The sequence below is a fragment of the Oryctolagus cuniculus genome, chromosome 16, assembly GCF_051225735.1.
Source record: "Oryctolagus cuniculus isolate XC-2025 breed Fujian yellow rabbit chromosome 16, ASM5122573v1, whole genome shotgun sequence".
Lineage (NCBI taxonomy): Eukaryota > Metazoa > Chordata > Mammalia > Lagomorpha > Leporidae > Oryctolagus > Oryctolagus cuniculus.
This window is the reverse complement of record NC_142882.1, coordinates 4,769,635-4,796,227: the sequence shown is the minus strand read 5'-3', so window position 1 is coordinate 4,796,227 and position 26,593 is coordinate 4,769,635. Positions and strand designations below refer to the sequence as shown.

At 39.4% G+C, this 26,593-nt stretch overlaps 1 protein-coding gene across 1 annotated transcript in view; it reads left to right on the top strand.

Moving 5' to 3' along the window:
• The window catches only part of LOC100339696 (vomeronasal type-2 receptor 116-like), a 30,312-nt gene extending 12,219 nt beyond the window's left edge, over positions 1-18,093 (top strand). The window contains exons 2-7 of the mRNA XM_089316311.1: positions 6,997-7,160; positions 10,140-10,425; positions 10,794-11,600; positions 12,295-12,522; positions 12,870-12,993; positions 17,159-18,093. Coding sequence (XP_089172437.1) covers positions 6,997-7,160; positions 10,140-10,425; positions 10,794-11,600; positions 12,295-12,522; positions 12,870-12,993; positions 17,159-18,093 — 2,544 coding nt within the window. The remainder of the gene's footprint in view (positions 1-6,996; positions 7,161-10,139; positions 10,426-10,793; positions 11,601-12,294; positions 12,523-12,869; positions 12,994-17,158) is intronic.
• The last annotated feature ends 8,500 nt before the right edge of the window (positions 18,094-26,593 follow it).

The window sequence follows — 26,593 nt, the reverse complement described above, 5'->3', positions numbered from 1 at the left end:
ATTACCAGAGAGCATTGGAAAAACCCTGCAAAATATAGGTACCGGCAAAATACCCCAGAAGCACAGGCAGTCAATGCCAAAATTAACATTTGGGATTGCGTCAAATTGAGAAGTTTCTGTACCACAAAAGAAACAGTCAGGAGAGTGAAGAGACAACCAACAGAATGGGAAAAAATATTTGCAAATTATGCAACAGATAAAGGGTTAATAAACAGAATCTATAGAGATCAAGAAACTCCACAAAAACAAAACAAACAACCACTTAAGAGATTGGCAAAAGACCTCAATAGACATTTTTCAAAAGAGGAAATCCAAATGGCAACAGGCACATGAAAAAATGTTCAAGATCACTAGCAATCAGGGAAATGCAAATCAAAACCACAATGAGGTTTCACCTCACCCTGGTTAGAATGGCTCACATTCAGAAATCTATCAACAACAGATGCTGGCAAGGATGTGGGGAAAGAGGGGACACTAACCCACTGTTGGTGGGAATGCAAACTGGTGAAGCCACTATGGAAGTCAGTCTGGAGATTCCTCAGAAACCTGAAGATAACCCTACCGTTCAACCCAGCCATCCCACTCCTTGGAATTTACCCAAAGGAATTTAAATTGGAAAACAAAAAAGCGGTCTGCAGCATAATGTTTATTGCAGCTCAATTCACAATAGCCAAGACCTGGAACCAACCTAAACACCCACCAATTGTAGACTGGATAAAGAAATTATGGGATATGCACCCTTTAGAATACTATACCGCAGTAAAAAACAATGAAACCCGGTCATTTGCAACAAAATGGAGGAATCTGGAACACATCATGCTGAGTGAAATAAGCCATTCCTAAAGGTACAAATATCATATGTTCTCCCTGATCAGTGACAACTGAGTGAACACCAAAAAGGAAACCTGTTGAAGTGAAATGGACACTATGAGAAACGGTGACTTGATCAGCATAGCCGTGACTGTTAATGAACAAATTAATATGTTATCCTTCTTAGTATTTTGTTTGACTGTTCTACTTAATATGACTGGTTTAATTCTGCAATTAATACACAGTTATTCTTAAGTGTTGAAATTTAACTGAAATGTGATCCCTGTTAAACATAAGAGTGGGAATAAGAGAGGGAAGAGATGTACAATTTGGGACATGCTCAAGCTGACTTGCCCCAAATGGGAGAGTTAGAAACATTCCAGGGGACTCCAATTCAATCCCAACAAGGTGGCATGTGCCAATGCCATCTCACTAGTCCAAGTGATCAATTTCAGTTCACAACTGATCATAATGAAAGGACTAAGAGTCAAAGGGATCACATAAACAAGACTACTGCCTGCTAATACTAACCGATAGAATAAATAATGGGGAGAGCGATCCAACATGGGAAGCGAGATACTCAGCAGACTCATAGAATGGTGGATGTCCTACAAAGCACTCTGGCCTCAGAATCAGCCCTAAAGGCATTCTGATCTGGCTGAAAAGCCCATGAGAGTATTTCATGCATGGAAAGCCAAGAAACTCTGGCAAAAAAAAAAAATGAAACAAAACAAAACAAAACAAAAAGGACATAAATGAAAGATCTCTGTGAGTGAGATCCCAGTGAAAAGAACAGATTTTTAAAGAAGGAGGTACCTTTCTCTGAAGGGAGGAGAGAACTTCTACTTTGACTATGACCTAGTCTAAATAAGATAAGAGTTGGAGAACTCAAAAGGCTTCCATAGCCTTGGAAACTCACGACTGGAGCATAGGGAGATTACTGATGCCATAAACAGGAATGTCAATTTGTAAAGTTGACAACAGGAGTCACTGTTCACTTACTCCTCATGTAGGATCTCTGTCCTTAATGTGCTGTACATTGAGATTTAATGCTATAACGAGTAGTCAAACAGAATTTTTCACTTTGTGTTTCTATGTGGGTGCAAACTGTTGAAATCTTTACTGAATATATACTAAACTGATCTTCTATATATATAGAAAATTGAAAATGAATCGTGATATGAATGGAACGGGAGAGGGAGCAGGAAAGGGGAGGGTTGTGGGTGAGAGGGAATTCCTCAGGGTGGGGTAAGCCAATGTAATCCATAAGCTGTAGTTTGGAAATCTATATTCATTAAATAAAAGTTATAAAAAAGGCTTCCATAGCCTTGGCGACTCATGACAAGAGCCTAGGATGATTACTGATACCATAAACAAGAGTGTCAATTTTTAAAGTCAACAACAGGAGTCCTGTGCACTTACTCCTCATGTAGGATCTCTGTTCTTAATGTGCTGTACATTGTGACTTAATGCTATAACTAGTACTCAAACAGTATTTTTCACTTTGTGTTTCTATGTGCGTGCAAATCTATATGTGTGTGTTGAAATCTATACTTAGTATATACTAAACTGATCTTCTGTATGTAAAAAGAATTGAAAATGAATATTGATGTGAATGGAAGGGGAGAGGGAGCGGGAAATGGGAGGGTTGCGGGTGGGAGGGAAGTTATGGGGGGAGAGCTATTGTAATCCATAAGCTGTACTTTGGAAATTTATATTCATTAAATAAAAGTTTAAAAAAAGGTATAAAAAATAAAATAACCTACCTGTAATAATCTAAATTAAGATAACATTTTTAAATAAGGTAAGAGTTTGTAGAAATTGTGGAGTTTGAAGAGGTATAGAAAGCATTTAGCGAAGGATATATACATATACATATATATATATATATATATAGAGAGAGAGAGAGAGAGAGAGAGAGACAGAAATATGTTCAGATCTGGGGTAAAAGAAAGACTCATAGAGGCATGGAGCTGGGAGCCCATGGCCTCACTTCAGGCTGTGCCCAGTCTCACTGATGGATAATCTCCAGGAAGGAAGAACAGAATGCAATTTTCAGCCAACATCTGAATGGGCCATTGTGATCTGGTGTCCAGTCAGGGAGTCCTTGAAAAACACCAGAGAGTGTCACTGGCCTGAATTTCAAGGTTATTTCAAACTTTTCTCCCAGTGTCACATGTTGGGCAAATCCTCATGAAAAGAAAATGTGTTGGGACAGACCAACATTCCGAGAGCTGAGACAAGAAGCAAGAAGAGTGGAGTGTCTGGTTTTCTAGCTTGTGAGGAGTCCAAAGGGGCAGGAGATTGGCTGCCCACTGGAAACAGCATTTCTTGGCCCAACACTATTCTGGCATTCAGAGCCAGGTACCCAGCCAGGAGACCTTCTGAAAACACTGGCGTGTAGCCCCAGCCAGAATCCATCAGTCATCTCTAAGACTTCTTCCAGTCCCACATGAAGGGCTGATACACACAAGAGGGAGGGAGGGAGGCTGAAAGGATAGAATCCCAGCTCCAGGGGATTGATCTGGCCTTAGTCAGCCAGCACTAATCACTTTTAAATGGCTGACAGGGACCCAGTGTTTTAGGGAAAGTGAGAGTGACTATGAAAGAGACACTCTGAAAAAAAGTGACAGCAGTCTGCATGCTCACCAGTCCAGTGAGATTATCCAACTTTGGATGCACATCACGTAGGAGTTGCAATCTGAGTCACATTGGAGTTGCTCTCCAAGTAATGGCACCAAAATATTATGGGAAATGGTGGCACAAAAATTATTGTTACCTTGGTTCTTTGCCTCACGTGGAAGAAGAATTTCCAAGTGGACGGCAAAGAAATTTAAAAGTATTTATTAGAATCAAGGACCTCCAGCCAGAGTGGCATGGAGGGGGTCTTCCAAGAGAGGAAAACTGTGAAAACCCACATTCATTTGGGTGAACTTCTCAGGTGCACGAAAGCTGAAAAATGGAGATTTTCTTTGTTCATAGGTATGATTTAAAGAGGAAGTACTCAGAGATTGGAGTAGCCATATTTGTGGTGTTTGAAGTAGAGAAGAGGAAATGGAAAAGGAGAAAGGGACTTTCCTGGATGACTGTGTCAGAAGAGTTGTGATCGACAAAGCTCTCAAACCATGGTAGATTGTCAGGAAAATTAGAATATTCTAGTCTTCCACCACTTTCAATCATTGTTGACAAATTTCAGGGTTGAGATTGTATATTATGGCTGTCCTCTTATGTAGCATGCTATTTTTTCTCCCCCCTTAGCTGACCTTTTGTTCTTTTGAACCTCTGTGACCATAGTCACTTTTCATTCTCTCAAAGAACACATCTCTGACCCTTGCACCTAGATGCTACATTTCAGCTCAGCCCATGTGTGACTGGCCATTTCTGATCACCTGAAAGGTATTTGATTTATGTCAGGTTTGAGAGTTAGAGATAGACAGGATAGCATCTGTGAAGTGCTGTAGGATTAATCTCAGTCACTGAGAAGAGACATTAAGCAACAGCCTGGCCATATCAAATACTGATCAGGACATCATCAGCAACCGTGGTTATTCTTTTCTTTGACAACAAATTTCTGATAGTTGTAGCCAATGGAACATAGTGAGGTGGTCACTCATTGTGGTTTTGAATAGTTTTCTAAGTTTACTGATGATTAGCACCCTTGATAAGGCCTTTTGCTCATTTATCTCTGCAGAATGTCTGTTCAATTGCTATACCCATTGTTGATGATATTGTTGTTGTTCCTTCTGCTTTTTAAAATATAAGTTGCAAACATGTTTCTGAAAGAAGGTGTGGCTATATTCTCCCAATTTCTATCAAGTGTTTGACTCTTGAAAGCTCTCCCTCCAGTTATGTAAACATGGCCCAGGCCACTGACTGCAGTCTGATGTCCCCACCTTCCCTAAACTGTTGCTTTCTCCGGCTCTCAGCTGCTGGGATTATGTGTGTGTCCTTGATCGTACTACAGATCTGCACCTTCCACACTGATCCACAACATTCTTCTTCCTTCCATAGAATTCCAACTGCATTTCTTCCACTCTTACTTTGACTGTCTACTCCTAGCCTAGAACAGTATGCCCTTCCCTCTTCAGCCATCTTGGACTTCCCCCAGTAATCAACAGTGTTAATCCTAGGTAAGATGGATAATAGTAGAAACAGATTCTTGGTAGATTACCATATGTGGCAAAACTAGCAAAGTACTAGGTATTGTTATATTCAGAAGAGTTGCATCAGATTAAGTAGGGATGGAAGATGCATTATGTGTGGATTCTTGGCTGGGACATAATGCAGAACATTTAACAAAAATGCACCATTGTAGGCTTTACATACAAGCATAACTAATTTGGAGCTACTGAGAACTGACACAGTGAATGCTGATGTGCTAGAGCACTTCTGTGTTGTGGATTTGCTTTATTTCTTTTTCTGCTTGCTATGACATTATTCTTGCAGTGGGCTTATAGTGATTTCTACTTTCGATTTGAAGTGTGTTGAGCCTGAGAAGATAGTTCAGGATAAAGTCCATTGGAGACAGTGTTCCCGATGCAGACTGAGTGTAAGTTCACGTGGGTGTTCCCTATACACGCAGAGAACTCTGTACTTACCAACTCAAATGTCCACTTGCTTTAATTTTTGTAAATTGCTGTATAGTGAGCTAAATGTTATTAGACTTCAATAGAAATTATAAAACATCTCAAATAGAAAAAATATTACCAACTTTTAAGGTAGTGTTGTTAAAATTAAATTTAGACAGAAATGTACAATCTCAGATTTTTATACTTTTATGCAGTTAGCATATATATTTCCATATAAGACTGAAATTCTGCATTTGAAGCATTCATCCCAATCTATAAAAAACATCAAATTCAGCATTAAGAATTCAGAAGATAGGCCTGTGCTGTGAGTCACTAGGCTAAGCCTCCACCTGCAGCCCTGGCACTCGGGGTTCTACTCCCAGTTGGGGGACCGGTTTTGTCCCAGTTGCTCCTCTTCCAGTCCAGCTCTCTGCTGTGGCCTGGGAAGGCAGTGGAGGATGGCTCAAGTGGTTGGGCACCTGCACCCACGTGGGAGACCAGGAGGAAGCACCTGGCACGTAGCTTCAGATCTACACAGTGCACCGACTGTAGTGGCCATCTGGGGGGGTGAAAAACAGAAGGAAGACCTTTCTCTCTGTCTCTTTCTCTCACTGTCTTACTCTGCCTGCCAAAAAAAATGCAGAAGATAAAAAGTGATGACTATGAGGGAAATAGTTAAGCAAAAAATTAATGAATATATATTGATGAAATTCATGCATGTTTGGTTCATAACACACATTGTCCATGAATATTCTGAAGTCTACATTCTGGCTGGTATTTTCAGATTTATAGTAAAAAGTGAGAAGTAATCAAAAAGTCCCAAGTTCTCATGAGTGCATCAACCAAGGTTGTAAGTGCAAAAACAGATCAGCATGGAATTACTGTGGTTAACAGCAACCTGGAAGGGTTTCATGTTTTACAAATAAAGATGAAGTGATTTGACATCCTGAATGGGAACTTCTGCATTCAGGGTGATTACTGGTTCCACAGTTATTGAAAACCACACGTCCTAGTGGGTATCTCTGTAAACAGGATTGGTTTGGGGTCTGTGTGGCATCAAGAAAATGTGTGGTTGCCCATTGCTATTTGGGTCTTTGAATTCTTTGACACTAGAGATTTCTGGTCTGAAACACTAATGAGAACCTCACCTGATGCCTCCCTTCATGCCCTCTGATGCAATCCAGGTACATAATTGTTTATGGGGTGGTTTATTGACAATGCCCTTGGACCAAATGTAGCTAGCAGGAGTTTCTCCCTTGAGTCTTTGTATCCATGGACTTGGAGGAAATCCTGGCACCTGGGTGAAGAGGATGATTCACAAACATGTTTTTCTTGTTGTGTTTTTCACCAAGACAGAAGACCTGAGCTGCAAAGCCTTGGGGCAGAAAGGGTTTCAGATTCCCCCATGGACGGGTGGACAACTGGTGGAAAGAAGTCAGATGGAGCAGTATTAATGTGGCCTGACTCAAGCAATCACACACACACACACACACACACACACACACACTTTCTAGTTATGCACCTGCATAACGCTGCATGTTCCACTGCAATTGTGTCTTACAGTTTTTCACAGATTTCAAAGATGTTTCCTTTGATTTTTCTGTTGCTCTTTCTGCAGCTGTATCTCCTTGTGACATGTCATGATGATCACAACTGCTTTTTCCAGATGAAACGGAGTTTTTTCAAGGATGGAGATGTTGAGATTGCTGCCTTTTTCCCCATTTACAGATACCTCGTTGATAGAATCATGAATAATTTCAAAAATAATATAATATTCAGAGGGTAAGTTCTCTTTGCCATAATCCTTTTCCCTTGATTTGCATAATAGCTCCTTGTTATTTGGTCTGCTAATGATTGATAAATGCATTCTGTGTTCCTGCCCTGTCCATCCTCTGTCCCTCCTAAAAAATTGCTGATAGTTAGTGTGGGGTCAAGAGAAAGACAGTTCTTCTTGCCTGGCACCTTGAATAATTCAGGAAATGTTACCTGATAAGAGGAAGGAGAGTCTGGTTGGTATGTTCCTGTCATTCCCTATGCATGTTCATCAGCTCAGGGGTCTATTGTGCCTCAATAGCAGATTATTAGAGAACCCACGCATTGAAATGAACAAACCTGAGTTAGATGAGCTCTTCCACATGTGCTCACAATGTTTTCTAATATGTGCTAGATTTGGGATCATAAGAACACTTCATTTTTTCTGCAGTCATAAAGGAGAAAAGATATTCAAGAAAGTAAGTTTTTTATTAGGTAAAAGTAATCTCAGGGCAACACCTTTGCACAAATAAAATAATAATTAAATTTTAATGAGGAATATACCTGCAAAAATTTTAATGATTGTAATCCACAACATTGACGATGTGTCCATGAGTCTATCATTTTATCAGGAAAATACATTTCAGATGGGGTTTTATCTGCTTCTGATCCTCTTTCAGATACTTTCTTTTTTAGCTAAATATAAATGTTTCATTATATATATACTAATGTATATATATATATATATATATATATTAAAATTTCATTCCTACACAATATACTATCTTTTAGGACAGCGTACTTATTTCTTCACAAATATTTTTCTAATTTTCTAATTGATTTCTACTTTAATGCTACAGGAATTATGTTGACACTGCATAGATCATTGATAGAAAGTAGATATCAGGACATAGATCACTGCAGTATCATTAAAGCCAATGGATTTGAGAAGTATAGTTTGTGCCACCAAAGTGAAGCAACTGATGAAGTATTTTAGGCATTTGTCCAAAGATCTCTCCTGAAAATATTTAATTTGGATACTAGCTTGTTATAATATTCACTTCACATTGATATTTATGAATTCACCTAATATGATATTTGCACATTGTATCTCATTTATAAATATTTATACAATATTAGCAGTAGTATTCTCCATGTTTTTGCATACAGCACATCATTTAAATGTTCTCTGAAATGGTAGAGACCAGGAGGTAGTGAATTTCCAGTAGCAGGAAAAGATACTATGAATAGAGCCCAGGTTCCTCCAAGATGTATGCCATGCAAATGGGAGATCAAAATTAAATCTTAGCAAACCCGGGAGAAAGTACCTGTATTGATGATACTTGGAAAAAAAAGCAATACTGAACTATCAATAGACACTATACCCTGCAATGTTAGATTCATGAACTTTAGAACATAAAATAACTACTGATAAACTGTTCTTAGAGACAAGAAACAGAGCATTAAACAGATCAAAAGGGCAACTCTCAAAAAGCCCAGTGTGTCTAAGAGCATTCTAGATATTTTGGTGCTGGCAGGAGCTGGTGAATAAAATGAGAGCATGAGGAATTGATGGAAGTGTAGAAGAATGAGGAGAGGAACAGACATACATGAAATACAAAACAATATTATTTGATTCATTTAGCAAGGTCTTTCAAATTTCCTCATTCTACAAAGTATGAATGAAGTATTTGATAGCACATATTTATAGGAACTATATATATATAAAACAATATATATAAAGCAACATGATTATAGAACACCTGTATATAAATAGAGAGAGAGAATAGGTGTATAATATGCATACATACATATTATGTTTCACCATGAACCAAGAAATAAAAAACTGTCACTTCCTCTGGAGCACAAAATGACCCTTAACAAGCATTGTACGTGACCTTGTCTATTCATCAAGACTCAACACAAAGGACATCTGAAATAAAAACAAAGGGCTCCACATTTGCATTCTTTGTCAAATGTCAGATCCCAGAAACAAGAAATGCATCATGTTCATTGCATGGAAGGCTATTTATGTTCAATTCTGTAGGGAAAAATTGAGTGAAGAAGGCCTGTTTGGAGTAAACACTGATACCACTGGTCATGATTTACTTTAACATATGCTTAGTGTTCTAAATAAATCCATGACTGTCTTAGTTGTAAAGAGTCACAGGTCTCACAGCCCAGTGTTTCAAGTCCACCTACTGAGTGTTTCAGGCTTCTCTAAAGTGCTCCTCCCTTTTCACTGCTTTCCATCTTTCAAGCTCTGAATTTGGTTTCATTCTCCTGGCTTGTGATAGTGGTTGATGGGTAAGTTTGATGGGGAAGATATTTTTCAGGATTAATTCCAGACTTCCATCTACCATCCAGTGCTCTGATATCATCCTCTTGCGAATCACATAGCCTTCAGTTGAGATACTCTCTTTGCACATTACAACTTGCAGCCTTATGGTTATATGACTCCTATTTCAAGAAGTGTTTAATGATGTGATAAGATGAAGAATCATTGCAGTTTGTGATTATAGGAAATATTTATAGAAACAATGCTCCAGATGATGTGCCTTTCCTTATGTTTTCTTTGACAACTGCAATGTTCTTCATAGGTGTCCATGATCTTTAGAGAAGGCATTCCAGAGCCTATTTATAATTTACACTAGAAATCAAATAAAGAACTTAAAAGAGATAGCTGTTGCCAGAGATGATTTAAATCAAAATGCATGGGCAGCCATGTGATAACATGCCCAAGATTATGGTGTAAAAACAGATCTTATATTTCAGAATCATTTAATCTGGGAGACCAGGATCTAGGTAGTAGCAGCTTTGGTTCTGGTGAGGACATGGGTCCTGCAAATATGGCAGTCTTCACACTCTGTCCTTAGCAAATGTACAGAGAAGGGTTAGAGCATATGAATTTTTGGCCATGGTCATCCATCTGTCACAGTAATTACAGTAGCATAGATGATAATATGGATTGGATGCTTTTTCCTTAAGATCCTTTTGTATTTCATGCAGGTTTCAATCCAAAAACTACCAGTATGTTCTGGCCTTGGTTTTCGCTATTGAGGAGATCAACAAGAACCCCTATCTTTTACCCAACGTGACCTTGGGATTTGATCTCTATAATGTCATGCACAGTGACATGATGGTGATAGAGAATCCCTTCATCTGGCTTGCGGGACTGGAAGAGGACATTCCTAATTACACATGTAGGAAACACAGCAAGTCTGTAGCTGTAATATCAGGCACAAGTGTTGCTATCCAAATGGGGACACTGCTGGAACTCTACAAAATTCCACAGGTGAGTGTGCAAGGGAAAGAAAGAGAAAAAGCACATCAACTTAGGTGGCTTATTTAGACCTAAAAATTTAAGCAACAGAGACCTTCTACATTTGCCACAGTGTGTGATCTAAAGAGAAGGCATGCAGAGGATTGATGGATTAGCCACATTTATTCTGAAGCAAAAATGTGGGTGAGTGAAAATGAGAAATGTTTTCATCAACTTGTGAGGCTAATGACTCATGAACTAGGAATCTCATGTAGTGGGAGATGAGAAAAAGGAAATATTCTAAAATCTTCTGACACTTCCATCATTTGCTTAATTTCTTCAGGAATAAGATTGTACACTATGGCAATAACCCTACACATATTTCTTGCATTTTCCCTTAGCTGACTCTTGGGTCTTTTGAACCGCTTCTGAGTGACAGTGGTCAGTTTCCTTCCCTCTATCAGATGGCACCCAAAGACACTTCTCTGGCCCGTGGCATGGTCTCCTTGCTGCTTCATTTCAGCTGGACCTGGGTGGGTTTGGCCATCTCAGACCTCCCAAAAGGTATTCAGTTTATGACTGATTTGAAAGTAGAGTTGCAGAAGAATGGCATCTGTGTGGACTTCGTGGAACTGATCCCAGCCACTGAGAAGTCACATTCTTCAGTCCGCTGGCCATACCACATCCAAATCATAAAATCATCAGCAAATGTGGTGATTCTTTTCTGTGACACTGATTCACTCATAGGTGTCAGCTTTGCAACATGGAGACGTGTAATGACATGGAAAGTTTGGGTCACGACCTCACAATGGGATTTTGCCAGTTCTGAAGGACATTTCCTGCTCCACTCATTCCATGGGACCCTCATTTTTTCACACCACCATAGTGAGATCTCTGGTTTCAAAAACTTTCTTCGGACAGCTAACCCTTCCAAGTACCCAGAAGACATTTACCTCTCTAGATTCTGGTCACTGGCTTTTGGTTGCTTATTCACTGGGACATCCTGCAACACCTTGCAGAACTGTCCACTGAATGCCTCCTTGGAATCCTTGCCTCCACATCATTTTGATATGAGCATGAGTGATGGGAGTTACAACATATACAATGCTGTGCATGCTGTGGCCCACAGCGTACATGAGATGCTTCTACATGAGTTAGAAATGCAGCCAGGGAACAAGGGGGCAAAGGTGGCATTTTCTCCCTGGCAGGTAACTTGGTTTCCATTGTTGACAGGTACTCCTGAAGTGATCCCCTTAAGAGCTTCTGCAGGTGTTCAAACCAAGTAGAGTAGTATATTTACTCCAGTCACAAGATATAAATGAACCTGTGCCTGAAATATGTCATTAAAGACAGGGTTCCACTGACAAGTGGGAAATTAACTTGGCTAAGCATTAATGCTGTGTCTTAAAGAGTATACTCACCCATCCTGTCAATTTAATTTTGGATTTGCAATACTTTGACTGTTTCATTCTGTTTTCAATCTCAGCAGTATAATAATTATATTTACTGTCAATTGTTGCTCAGGATGTTCATCTACAATGAATAGAAGAGATCTCATATAATTTGCACACACTTGTTTATTCTGGTAACTGCATTACAGATGGTTGTCTTAGGTACACTGAGAAAATAAGTGAGTGTTGGTAGCTTGGACTCCACAGTTGGAAATGCTCTGAATATCACAGCTAGATATTTTTGATTGCCCTTGTTTTAGGATGAAAATGAGGGAAGTTGTACTTACTTTGATGTAGTTCTCATCAGTTTTTTTTATTGTATTTGGTTTGGTGGCTCTAAAAAGATTCCTTTGTTTATTTGTGATCACAGAGAAAAAGAGACTTTCTCTAACCTGGGTTTGGTGTGTTATCATTTGGGCAGTCTTCATGTGAATATGATGCATTTTTTCAGTTGCACCCATTTCTCAAGAACCTCCAATTTACCAATCCTGCTGGTGACCTAGTGAATTTGAATCACAAAAGAAATTTGGAAGCTGAATACGACATTCTCAACTTTTGGAATTTTCCGTATGGTGTTGGACATAAGGTTAAAGTAGGAAAGTTTTCCCCATATGTTTCACATGCCCAACAGTTGTCTCTCTCTGAGAATTTGATAGAGTGGGCCACAGGAATTACAGAGGTAAGTTGGAATCTTCATAAGGATCACACTGCACACTGTTACCCCCAAACTGGTATGGGGATTTGTGCAACATGGCTAATTAATAAGACATTTAATGACATTAACAACTCCTCTTCCAATCTAAATACTTTCTTATGTTTTTAGTGTCTGAGGATGGACAGTACACACCCTCGTTCCTCCACATATTTTGATTCCATTTATTTTAGAAAATCAAATTGCATGCTGTCATTGTGTCAGAAATAGGTGTTTACCATTTCAGTGAATAGGTTTGCAGGACTTGAAAACCCTCTACTTGGAACTTAAGTAATAATCCCAACTCTGACCAATGCTTATCTGATTTTGCTCAGACTCCACACTCAGTATGCAGTGTGAGTTGCAGCCCTGGATTCAGGAAAGCCCCTCTGGAGGGAAAGCCTACCTGCTGTTTTGATTGCACACCTTGTGTTGAGAATGAGATTTCCAATCAGACAGGTAAGTCAGTGACAGCCTCATGGAGAAGTTAACACCTGTTTCTTAGAATTTCCAATTCTCCATGGAAAGATAAAATGTGGAACATGACTGCTCAGAAAATTCTTCCCTTCTTCAGTAGAAATTAATCCCTTTAATCAGTAATAATCCTCAAAAGAAAAAAAAATTCCCACACTACACTCTGCTTCATGTAGTGTTTGTGAAATCATATGAAAGACTTAGTGTCACTGGAAGGCAGACCGTGTTGGAGTTCAGGATTATATGTGTGGTAAAAAATGAATGAAACCAATATTGGAGAATATTCACTCCATAAAGCAGTGTAGGATTTTTAAGATTTGTTCCATGAAGCAGCAATAGGCTATCATCACATGTATTGTGAAGATTTTCAATTTATGCTCATGTTGTATGAGTAGTTATTTTCACCATATTTTTAGTATCATTCTAATTTTTTAAAACTTATTGGTGATAATAACAGATTCTGTCAACAGAATACAATCCGTGGGAGTACTGTGGTGTATATACTAATTCAGTATAGGTAAATTCATGTCTGTGTTCCTTGTTCATGTATAGATACAAGTGCTTTCACCAAATTGAAGTGTCGCATGCTTGGAGTGAGAAAGCACAACTCTAATGCATATGTGTTATATGAAAAACAATCTTAGAAATCAGACATTATTTCATCAAGGGATAATACTCATAAAATATCATAAATGGGGCTAACCTTAGCCTTTGAGAAAAATCACTGTTGCTCAAAATAGGAAACTTCAACAACATTCATATGTTTACAGACATATACACATGTATAAAATCTATTTTGAAAGAACACAAGCTGACATCAATGGTAAAAATTATGCATAGCAAGAAAGGTCAGTGACAGCAAATTCAACACAAGTCCTTGAAGATAGGATGTGGACATTATAGGAAACTGAAGTAAATAAAAATTGGAAGAATTTAAAGTTGGTAATCAGAAACAAGCAAATTTTATTAACCTCAGTAAGAGGGAATGGTACAAAAAACAAGATTAGCTGAGGCAGTCTCTTCAGATATATAAAATACTAATATTAGAACATATTAATTATTTAATGGTGATACATTGAAGAATATCGAAGGAATTCAGAAATTTCCAGGTAAAAATATTATGAAATATATTGAGAAATATTTGAAAAATCCAAATATCCTCACAGTTATTAAAATAATTCCCTATACTTTTATTGTGATAAAAAATTATCAGACGACTTTTACCAAACATTCACATAGGAAAGGAAATCTTGTCTGAATTCCTGTAGAGAACAGGTAAGTGCAAAAATTCTGTTTCTTCTACAGCAACATCTTAACTTGTTTGATCAAATATTGCCAGATAGTTGTGCAAAATGAAATTGTAAGACACTGTTGTTGAAATAAATTCACACATTTGAAATATCGAACATGGTAAATCCAAAAGTATTTTTAAATAGGTTACATCATGCCCCAAGCATTGCATGCAATGTAATTCAGTTTATAATCCCTGAGAAAATAGTAAGAAGAATTAGCATAACTGAAGAAAGGCATTTAATAAAATCTAAGGGATCTAAGAATTGTAAACGAAGAAGAAAAAACTCAAAAACACCAAAAAGAAGGATCAGTTTTCAATCCTAAAGAGTGTTTTAGAATGCTAAAAAACATGGAACTTATGGCTGAAGATTGGATACAAAGTTGAAAAAAGAATGTAACTTCTGCAGGAAATTACCAGGAGACTGATCTGTGCATATTATCGAAAAAGAAAGACATGCAACTTACTAAAAAGGAAGATATACAAGTGGCATTGTTTTCAGCTGATACTGGAATGCTGTAATGAGGTTAGTGAATCAATAATTAAGTAGAGCTGGAATACAAGATTAAACACACAGAACAGTTATTTTTGCTGACCAGTTATGGAAAATGAAGCTATGAAAGACGGCACATATAATGTCTCAAAAGTATGAAATATCCAAAGGTATGACTAACTAAATATTGGCAGACATCTGCAAGTTGAGACATCGGACAACAATGGGGTAATATATAGAAAAGAAGAGAATACTGACAGACCTGGAGAGAAAATTCATGTTCAAGGATAAAATGGCAAGAAAGTAGAAATATGCCAGTAGGGTTCAAGGTGAACTACAGACTGACTTTGATTACAGGCAGCATCCTAGTGTGTTCCTTTATGGAAACATGCTCAAGGGTGGCAACTAATCCAGCTGGTATCAAGTGTACATCTCTTCTGTGTTTCTCTGGAACTTGAAAACCTTCCTGCTGATGGTGTTCTCTCAATCAGTGCTTGCACCTAGAATGACTTAATACAGACGCTATCTAAGAGAGATGTGCTTTAGTGAGATGGTTGTGTGCTTTCTGTGCACCCAAAATTCACAAAGTAAATCTCCCAGTCCATGTTACTAAGAGTAGGAACCTGGGGCTGGTACTGTGGCATAGTAGGTTAAGCCTCTGGCTGTGATGCCAGCATCCCAACTGGGCACCACTTCCAGTCCCAGCTGCTTCACTTCCAGTCCAGCTCTCTGCTGATGCTTGGGAAAGCAGCATAAGATGGCCCAAGTTTCTGAGCCCACACCCACATAGGAGACCCAGAAGAAGTTCCCAGTTTCTGGCTTCAGAGTGGTTCAGTTCCAGCTATTGTTGCCATCTGGGGTCTAAATCACCAGGTAGTAGATCTTTCCCTTTCTCTTTTTCCATCTCTTCCTTTCTCCCTCTCTATACCTGTCCTCTGTCCTTCTCCCTCTCCCTCCCTCCCACTTCTCCTATTTTGGAACTAAGACTTTCAAGTAAATTACAAATAAATAAATAAACAAATACTTATTGAAAACAGACTTGAGCCCTTGGGTGGTTGATGAGGCCATGAGAGTACAGAGTGAATAGCACCATCAAAACAAGGGCTCATTACAGGCATGGAAAACCAAGAATCTGGCAAAAAAATAGCCCACACTGAGGATCTCTATGAGTCCTTAATGGAAAGAAACAGTCATCTAAGAAAAATATTCTCTTCTCTGAAGGGCAGAGAGAGCATCCACTTTGCTTATGTCCATGTCAAAATGTTGACTTAGTCTATGTTTACAAAAGGCTTCCATAGCTTTTACAATGCATGGCAAGACCCTCGGGTGATCAGTGATGTCATACATAAGAGTGTTAATTGCTAAAGGAACAACAGAAGTCACTGTGCACTTACTCCCCATGTAGGACCTCCGTCCCTAATGAGGTGTACTATGAGAATCGACTGCAAATTTTCCCCCAAACTGTATATGTTGTGTGTCTGCATTGATACAAATTGTTGAAATCTTGGCTTAATATGGAGTTGGTCCTCTGCATATAAAATCAAACTAACAATGAACCATAATGACAAGGAATGTGAGAGGGAGAGGAAGGTGGGATGGGAGTTGGGGTGGGAGAGTGGGCTTAGGGGAAAGAACCACTATGTTCCTAAAGTTCTTTCTATGAAAAAATGCATTTGTTAAATAAAAAATTAAAAAAACAAGGGCTGCTACTTGCTCTTGTTCAAAGTAAGGATGCAGCAAGTATGCACCATGTATAAGGACAGAGTAGCCCTCACCACCATGGAATCCTCTGGCACCTTGATCACCACTTCCTAATCTGAAGAAACCATGAAGAAGGAATTTTTTGGTGCTAACAAGACACAAGTTAAGGTATGTTTTTAAATCACCATGAGTAGACTCAGGGACTAGGCCTTAGGACTTTGTAAGGAGAAAAATAGCATGTACTCATCAGTATGGAAGGGACTTAGGGAGGTGAAGTAATAACTCTGGATAACATGAGGGAGATGGGCATGAATGATGGCCAATAATGTCCTAGATGTCATTTTTGTGTGCTGTCTTCAAAATCAAATAAGGACTATCTGCCTAAACTATACTACATTGGTCTTCTGTATATAAAGATCTTTGAAAATGAATAAAGAAGGATATGATGGCAGAGGGAGTGGGAGATGTGATCGTTGTGGGTGGGAGGGAGATTATGGGGGAAAAGCCACTATAATCCAAAAGTTGTACTTTGGAAATTTATATTAAACAAAAGTCGAAAAAATAAAATAAAATAAAAATAAACAAGCTAGTCAGGTGTTCAAGAAGGACCTTGTAAATTAGAAATAGCTGAACTTTGGATAACATTATTCTACATTTTTCACCAGATATGCACCAGTGTGTGAAGTGTCTGGATCATCAATATGCCAGCACAGAGCAAGACCGCTGCCTAAACAAAGCTGTGGCCTTCCTGGCTTATGATGAACCATTAGGAATGACCCTGGTCTTCACAGCTCTGTGCTTCTCTGTCCTCACCACTGTGGTTCTTGGGGTCTTCGTGAAGCACCAAGACACTCCCATAGTCAAGGCCAACAATCGTTGCCTCAGCTACATCCTGCTCATCGCCCTCGTCTTCTGCTTCCTCTGCTCCTTACTGTTCATTGGTCGTCCCAACACAGCCACCTGTGTCCTCCAGCAGACCACATTTGGAGTGGTATTCACTGTGGCTATTTCCACTGTCCTGGCCAAAACTATCACTGTGCTTCTGGCCTTCAAGGTCACTGCCCCAGGGAGAAGGATGAGACACTGGCTGATATCAGGGGTACCTAACTCCATTATCCCCATCTGCTCCCTGATCCAACTGGCTCTCTGTGCCATCTGGATTGGGACTTCTCCTCCCTTTATTGACACAGATGCACACTCAGAGCATGGCCACATCATCCTGGTGTGCAACAAGGGTTCAGTCACTGCTTTCTACTGTGTCCTTGGCTACCTGGGCTCCTTGGCCCTGGTGAGCTTCACTGTGGCTTTCCTTGCCAGGAATCTGCCTGACACATTCAATGAAGCCAAGTTCCTGACATTCAGCATGCTGGTGTTTTGCAGTGTCTGGGTGACCTTCCTGCCTGTCTACCACAGCACCAAGGGGAAGGTCATGGTGGCTGTGGAGATCTTCTCTATCTTGGCCTCCAGTGTGGCACTCCTGGGCTGCATCTTTGTCCCCAAGTGCTACATTATTCTCTTCAGACCTGAGAAGAATGCTTTGAAAGGATTCAGGGATAGAATAGTTTCCAAGGAAACAGATGTTCTGAAGAGTAGCTCTTAAGGCTCTCGCAGTTTTCAATGGTTAGTAACCAAGATTTATGAAACCAATCTTGCATTCTGATGTTATAAAATAACTTGCAGAATATAACCTCCTTATGAGCAATTTATACTTCTCTTAAAATGTTTTTGTTCTGAAGGACCAATTCACAGAAAAGAAAGAGAGAGTGGGAGAAACCTTCCATCTGGTGATAGATTCTAAAGGTATCTACAGTGGCCTAGTGATAGTTCATGCCAAAGCAAGGAGTTTAATTCAGGTGTCCATGTGAGTGTCAGGGCTGGAAAGATGTAGGCCATCTTCCACTGCTTTCTCTTGATCATCAACAGGGAGCTGGATTGCAAGTGGAGCTGCCAGGACATGAACTGGCACCCACATGGGATCTCAGGGTTACAGGTGATGGTTATATCCACTACACCCCCATGCTGGCCCCATTCCTCCTCTCTTCTTCAAAGTAACACTGTGTACAAATTTCTTAGCCTGGGTTTTATGTTCACAAACACAAACCTATCTCAGACATAGGCTCTCCTTGAAAATTTTATTTCTACATTTGCATTGTCAGCTAGTCAACACTGTAATATTCTTATTTTAATAAAATTAGTTACATGTTTGTTTACTGTTTTCCTTCATTAGAGTCTATATTAAAGTGGGCTTCATAATATAGAATGCATATTTTCAGTGCAACCATTAGACATGTTAAATCATTTTAATTATATATCATTTCATATTGATTTAAAATGATGTGATAATCACACACCAAGTTTTAATTATATGTTGGTAGAAGGATTCTGCAAACTTCTTTTCACCTGTTCGTTTCTTTTTCTTATTAATTTTGGCTTTAAATTTACTTTTGCCAATACCAAACATAAGAAAACAGTTATTAATCTTGAGGAGAAAAGAATTCAACAAAGTAGCAGTTTTAAACTAAACTAATTTCATTTAGACATTTCACTCTTTTGTGCGACAATCATCTATGTCATATTTTAAAATATGTTGGTCACTACAAATCAAATTCCTTATCCATTTACGGTTACTCTCAGTTCCTTCTCTTGCCAGTCACCCAATCACCAATCCATTTCTGTTTCCATAGATTTATGGTACTGTGGGTTTTTTATAAATTAAGTATTGGATTCTGTGGTTTTAGGTGACCTTTCATTTTGCATGGCGTTTTCAAGGGGAATCCACATTATTGCAGGTATCTACATTTTTCATGACAAACTGATAATTCCTTGTAGTAATTCATTGTGTTTTGTGTTTTCAATTAACCATATACTCACTTGCATGTTGTTTCCAACCTTGGCTGTGTGGAGACAAGCACTTATGTACAAAGATTTTTATGTATTTTATAATTTTTGAATGTACTATTAGGTGTGGAACATTTTGGTCATAAATGAATTTTATGTTGAATTTGCTAAGGAGGTGACAACTGTCTTCTGTACCGTATGTGTTGTAAATTTCTCACTATCATGGTTTGAAGGTTCCAAATTCCCTATGGCTTCTCCATCACTTTGAAAATTTTGAAATTTATTTGAGCCATGGAGTAAATGTGAAGTGGTGGCTCCTTCTGGTGTGGAATAGTTTGTCCATGCTTATTGCTGATTAGCATTCTTTGTAATGCCCTATGGTCATATATTTATCTGTGCAGAAATGCCCCTCATCCTAACTGCATTGTTCATAAATTACTTATATTTTGTTGGTTCATTTGCATTTTAAGATACATTTTATTGTTTGTAAGTTACTCAATATGTTTATATTTCAAATTTTAGTTGAGGTGTACAAGTCTCATGAATTACATATATACAGATGTAGGAACATAGCGATGCCTCCCACATAACACTCCCTTGTGTCCACAATCTCTCGCTTCTTCCTCCCCCCTCTCTTTTCCCACTTTTAAATTTTGCAAGGAACTATTTTCTTTTTTTTTTTTTTGTTTGACAGGTAGAGTTATAGACAGTGAGAGAGAGAGAGAGAAAGATCTTCCTTCCATTGGCTCACTCCCCAAATAACTGCTATGGCTGGCACTGCATAGATCCACAGCCAGGGGCCAGGTGCTTCTTCCTGGTCTCCCATGCAGTTGCAGAGGCCCAAGCACTTGGGCCATCCTCCACTGCACTCCCGGGCCACAGCAGAGAGCTAGACTGGAAGAGGAGCAACTGGGACTAGAACCTGGCACCCATATGGGATGCCATTGCTGCAGGCAGAGGATTAACCAAGTGAGCCATGGTGCTGGCCCTGCAAGGAACTATTTTCTAGTTTACTTTATACTCATGAGATTAACCCTACCGTATGTAACATGTTCTACATATGGTGTGAAGAAACCAACACTATTCCACAAAAAATGGATACAAAGGCTATAAGTAAACATGGACTTGCAAATTATCAATTTCACTCCAATTCATTACACTTTGTTGCAAAAGACAGGATTTCTTTTTTTTTTTTACTGCTGATTAATATTATTAGAGTATGTATACCATGGTTTCTTTATGCAGTCATTAGTTAATATCTGGATTGACTCCATATCTTAGCCATTTTGAATTGAGCTGCAATAAACATGGGGATACAGATGACCCTTCTTCATGCTGATTTCATTTTGTTTGGGTAAATTCTAAGAAGTCAGTTTGCGGGACATATGGAAGATTTATTTTCAGTTCTCAAGGTTTCCATATTGTCTTCCACATTGACTACATCAGTTTACATTCCGACCACCTGTGGCTTAGGGTACTTTTTCCCCAAATCCTCTCCACAACAAGATGTTAGTTGATTTCTATATGAGAGCCATTCTGACAGGTGAGGTGAAACCTGATTGTGGTTTTGGTTTCATTACCCTGAAGGCTAGTGATCTTGAACATTTTTCAAGTGCCGTTGGCCATTTCAATTTCTTTTTGAAAAATCGTGTTGAAGTCATTTCCCACTTCTTCACTGGATGTTTATTTTGTTGTTGTTGAGTTCTTTTTGGTCTTAGAGGGAACTGGATCAGATGTGGAGCAGCCAGGGCTCGGAGCCGTCGACATGTGGGATGCCAGCACTCAAGGTGGAAAGTTCACATACTACACCACATCCCTGCTCCAATTTCCATTATTCTTAAAAGGTAAGAAGAGAAGAACCAGATCATGCTGATTCTAACCACCTTTGGAGAGCCATTTCCCTAATTGAGCCATCTTAAATGTCCCCATCATCTCAAACACAGTAGTAAGTTCCTCATAGAATTACTTATTTCTCCCCAAACACTCCAACAGTGTCTTCAGCTTCTACAGTCTGAGAAGGGATTACATGGGAGATATCATAACTATATGTGGTTGTCTCAGAACATAGAAACACTTCCTGAGTCATACTCAAATGTGTGTTAATAGCCAATAGCATATGCATCTTCTAATATCCATGTCAATTGGTAACTGAGTCCTTGCATTTTAAAACAATTGTGTGTGTATGTGTGTGTGCAAAGGCAAGATCACTGGAACTGAAATTTTTATTTTTGCATGCAAAAACCAAGCCCTGACTTAATGTGCCAATGACATCTCTGATTATAATTTCTATCATTCATAGCTAGAACATATGTTTAGGTATTATCTGAATAGTATATTCTTTGCTTACTTGCCTTTCATGAGTTGTCTATTGCATGATAGGCTTGTTTACTTGATTAAAATGTTACACATTGGCATGGCAGTCAATGTGAAACTGGGCTGTTCTCATTATTCAATAGTATCCTTAAGGCAAATAAATCTAAGTATTTATAAAGGAGAAAAGAAAACCAACTGCAATCCCATTGCTCAGAGGGAATTCCTATCTAAATAGTCTTTGGAACTTTTTTTCACTCACATTTTATTCCTGCAGAGCCATCTGGTGTTCCCACGGAGATCCCTTACATTATTCTTGGATGTTTCAGTTCACCAACTCTTGACTTGGAGCTCCTCTTAATGCCCAGGTCTCCCTTCCTTTCAGTCAGGGTCAATACCACCCTCAGGCACTTGACAGTGCCCTTGGCAGAAGATGGATTTGTCCTTGCCTGCAAGACCGCAGTGAATGCACCTAAGGGGGTTGGGTGTGGTCCCAAGGGCTCTTTCTTGTGGAACCTCTCAGGCCAGCTCCTCCAGAGTGAAACCTGAAGTTCACAGAGATCCACACATCAGCCATAATGAGTACTTTCACACTGATCTGCAGGCAAAGTCAGGAGCCTCAGCACTGTGAGCACAGGTTTCTCATGAGAGGACAGAGGCAGGAACCATGTCCTGTACAGGAATATGGGTCATGAGGCATGGGGAATGAGAACAGGCCCCACCCCACTTCCTTCTTTGGTGCAGAATATGAGGATGTGGAGCTTTATGTGCATGACTCCCAGGGCCAAGCTGCAGAGGAGCAAAGTGTGTTCATGCCACTGCCCCTGTTGGCTCCTCACTGCTCTGCAGCTCCACAGGCCCTCCCAGACTCTGCCCCAAGTTGTGAGACCTGGGGAGGAGCGGGATGAGTGAGTGTGGGAGTTCCCCTGAGGTATCATGAGTAAGGAGAATCCTTCCAGTTTCTTCCCCACTGTTTTGGTGAAACCTAGTTATCCTGTAATGTAAAAAAATTCCAGTGCACCTTGTCTCCCTTGGGCTGGAAATTTACATCTTCAGTTGTAGAGTATATTGTGGAATTCATTTATTCTGAAACAGGAAGTCTTACCTCATGGAGACTCTAACGTTTGAAGAGGAAGTTAATTTGTTTCCTTGTTTCTTCAACCCTCAGAATCACCTTGAGAACTTACTGAAACAGGGAGACTATTGGGACGCACTCTGTGATGTCTATATAGTAGACCTGGGGGTGGCCGTGCCTTTCAGATCCACCTGTGGTGAGTCAGAGCTTCTGCCCAATTCTGCTTCCTTGTGTTTTGGATTTCCCTTCTTCCTCTTTAAAAACATTTCCTTCTCTTTCTTCTCAAAGAAAACATGGGAGTAGCTACCATAAAACATCAGGTTCTTTCAAACAGTATAATTTGGGTTACTTTGCTGAATTTACTGGAGGAGAGAAAACCCTAGGAAGAAAGGAAGTGGATTGCAAACACTTGAACATTTTTGCATGAACCAACAACAGTCAAAGGCCAAGAGCCATCATAGTAGGAAAAGATTTGTGTGGAGCTCTCCATCAAACTGGAGCAAATTAATGTGAGAACTGCAGATAAAGCCTGAGTATGGAGAAAAACATGACATCACTCAACATGTGATCATCCCATGACCAGGAGAAACCATCACAATTCTTAAGTGCAGAAAATGATAGTGATAAGTATCCACTTACTTCACAGGTGAAAAATCATGCAAGAAGGACTGTATAAAGCAGCCTCATTAGACACATGAAAGACAAATAGACCATTGCTGATGACAGCAGAATCAAACAACATTAAATCTAAAATAACTGCTTTAGACCTTAAACCCCCACCTGTTACATTTCCCAGTGTCAGCATATCTTATTACTGACTCCCTGTTCGAAGATATAAAGGATGGAATTATATATCATTTCCACTTGCAAACTGTCAGCAGAAGCCTGTTTGGCAGAGATCATATACAGCTTTATAGAGCATAGGAAGAGGAGGAGATGAAAAGGACAGAGGAATCAGAGGAAAATGGAAGAATGACAAAGAAGAGAAGAGGAAGAATATAGATCAGAAAATACATTTTTGCTTAGAAGGAGAATTTTCAGCATACCTCACTAGAAGGTAACATAGATAATAAAAAGATACTTGAGGGTCAGTGCTGTGGAGCAGCAGGTTAAAGCCCTGGCCCGAAGTGCCAGCATCCCATATGGTCACTTGTTCAAGTCTGGGTAGCTCCTCTTCCAATCCAGCTCTTTGCTATGGCCTGGGAATGCAGTAGAAGATGGCCCAAGTTCTTAGGCTCCTGCACCCATGTGGGAGATCTGAAAGAAATTCCTGGTTCGTGGTTTCAGATCAGTGCAACTTGGGCCATTGTGGCCACCTGGAGAGTGAACCAGTGGATGGAAGACCTCTTTCTCTGTCTCTACCTCTCTGTGTAAATCTGTCTTTCAAATTAATAAAATAAATCTTCAAAAACAGATACTTGAAAAGTCAAGTTTACAATGTGATTTGCTGGAAACATAAAATTTTGTGCCCAACAATTGAAAGATGCCTCTTCCTTTTAGAAACACAGTGAGTATGAACTAGCCATCAACTAGAAATAGACTGTTCATCACAGCACACAGAACACTTGAAATACAAGGGGCACTTGTGTTCTCTCCTTGAGGAAGTTTTGTGTCCGTGTCTGCAAGTCTATCTGCATGCAGATATGGAGGAAAGATTCAGAGAATAAGACGTATTTGGTTTTAAAACTGCTAATAATAGTAATTATTTATATTAACATACTTTTCAAACTTCCATAGAAAATTAGATGGCAATCATTCAGCTGCACTAGGTGCAGTGCCTTTTGAATTCCCCCCAGTAAGTGATTCTGATGTCTTCTAAATGTTCTGCATTCATGATTCTCCTTTTTGAGGCTCTGAATTGGTGTTAGTTTCCTGATGTGGGATGGGCGCTGATGCCCAGGTTTGATAAGGAAGAGACGTAATAGTTATAAATGCCAAGCCTTGTGCTCCACCATTGTCCACACTTAGATATCCTGCCTCTGCTGACCACATAGACCTCAGCTGAGTTATTTTCAATCCCATTACCTTGTGCAAAGTCATGTTCATGTTGACATTGTTTAGGGAATCATATAATGATGTGCTAATTTAAAGAACCATTTTGGCCCATGTGCAAAAACTCACCAAGAGTGACTTGTATAATAAATACTAGTTTCCTTTGAAAATCAATTTCTCTTCATCATGGCCCATGCAATTTAGAACATTCCATAGCATGTTCTGCCATTTGCTACAAATACAAAATCCAAGGACTTGGGAGAGCCAGCTGTTGGCACAAATGAAATTAACTAGTGTTCATCCTAATAATCCCCCATGGTTTTGTAGCTTTGTAGATCACAACTTTTCTAACACAGACCTTCAGGAAACTTCCCTTTCTCCTTTTCCATTTCCTCCTCTCTAAGAACACTGAAAGTATGGCTACTCCAATCTCTGAGTACTTCCTCTTCAAATTATAACTTTGGATAAAGAAAATCTCCATTTTTCACCTCTTTATGCACCTGAGAAGGTCACCCAAATGAATGTGTATTTTCTCTCTCCCCTACTTTTTTTTTTTTTTTTTTTTTTTTTTTTTTTTAGTTTGACAGATAGAGTTAGACAGTGAGAGACAGAGCAAAAGGTCTCCTTCCATTGGTTTATCCCCTAAATGGCCACTACAACCAGAGCTTCACTGATCCGAATCCATGAGCCAGGTGCTTCCTCATGGTCTCCCATGCAGGGTCAGGGGCCCAAGCATTTGGGATTTCCTCCCCTGCCCTACAGGGCAAAGCAGAGAATTGGAGTGGAAGAGGAGCAACCAGGACTAGAACTTGTCACCCATATGGGATGCTGGCACTGCAGGCGGAGGATTAACCAAGAGAGCCACAGTTCTGGCCCCTCTCTCTTCCCTTCTTACACAATCTCATCTGCTGAAATTTGTAGAGTTCCAGGAGTATCCCAATATGAGCTGAAATTCTTGTCCCTGAGAGTACTACTACAGTAGAGGTCTCACTCTCCTTCAGTGATAGTGTGCGATGTCTTTGTCTAGCCCTGAAACCAGATGAGGACACTCTCCTTTGTCCTTAGGTCACTGTGCATGACATGACAGAGATCAAATCTCAGAGTCATGTTGGGCAAAAGAGAGGGGTTCCAGCTTCTGTCCTCAATGGTAAATACCAGAGCCAGAAGATACTGGTAGTTCTTGGATGGAAACCTGTTCAAAGGGCACGAGGACCCTTAGGGGAAAGACTCTAACCATGATTATTATCAACCCCAATCCTATAGAATGAATTTTTGTGCAAATATGCAGAGGTTGAAATACTGCTCTGTAGCATGATCAAATTTGATGAGATCTTTGGGGGGGATAATACAATTTTTTATGACTTACCTACCCACTTTCTTAGATGTTTTCAATTTGAGAATATGCAGAGTGCTTGTTAAATCTCTCCAACTGGTGAAGACAGTGAGAAAAGGAAAGGAAAAATGTCTCTTCTTGAGGCAGGAAATGTGTCTTTGACAGAGGCCAAACTCATGTACATGAACCCGATCTTCCTAGCCTCAGCAATTCAAAAAATAAATTCCTGTTGTTAAGTAAAAATATCATGGTATTTTGTTACATGGAAACTCCAGGTTACTAAGGGAGATAATTAGGAAAATGGAATATTCTAGTCTTCCACCACTTTAAAGCATGATTAATAACTTTTGGTGTTGAGATTGTACATTATGGTTGTCATTTTATGTTGAATGGTTTTTTTTTCTCCCCTTGTAGCTGACCTTTTGGCATTTTGAGCCTGTTCATTCAGTTTTCATTCTCTCAGATGACATTGAAAAACACACCTCTGACCCATGCATGGTCTCTTAGATGCTTCATTTCAGCCCAGCCTCTGTGGGACTGGCCATCTCTTCA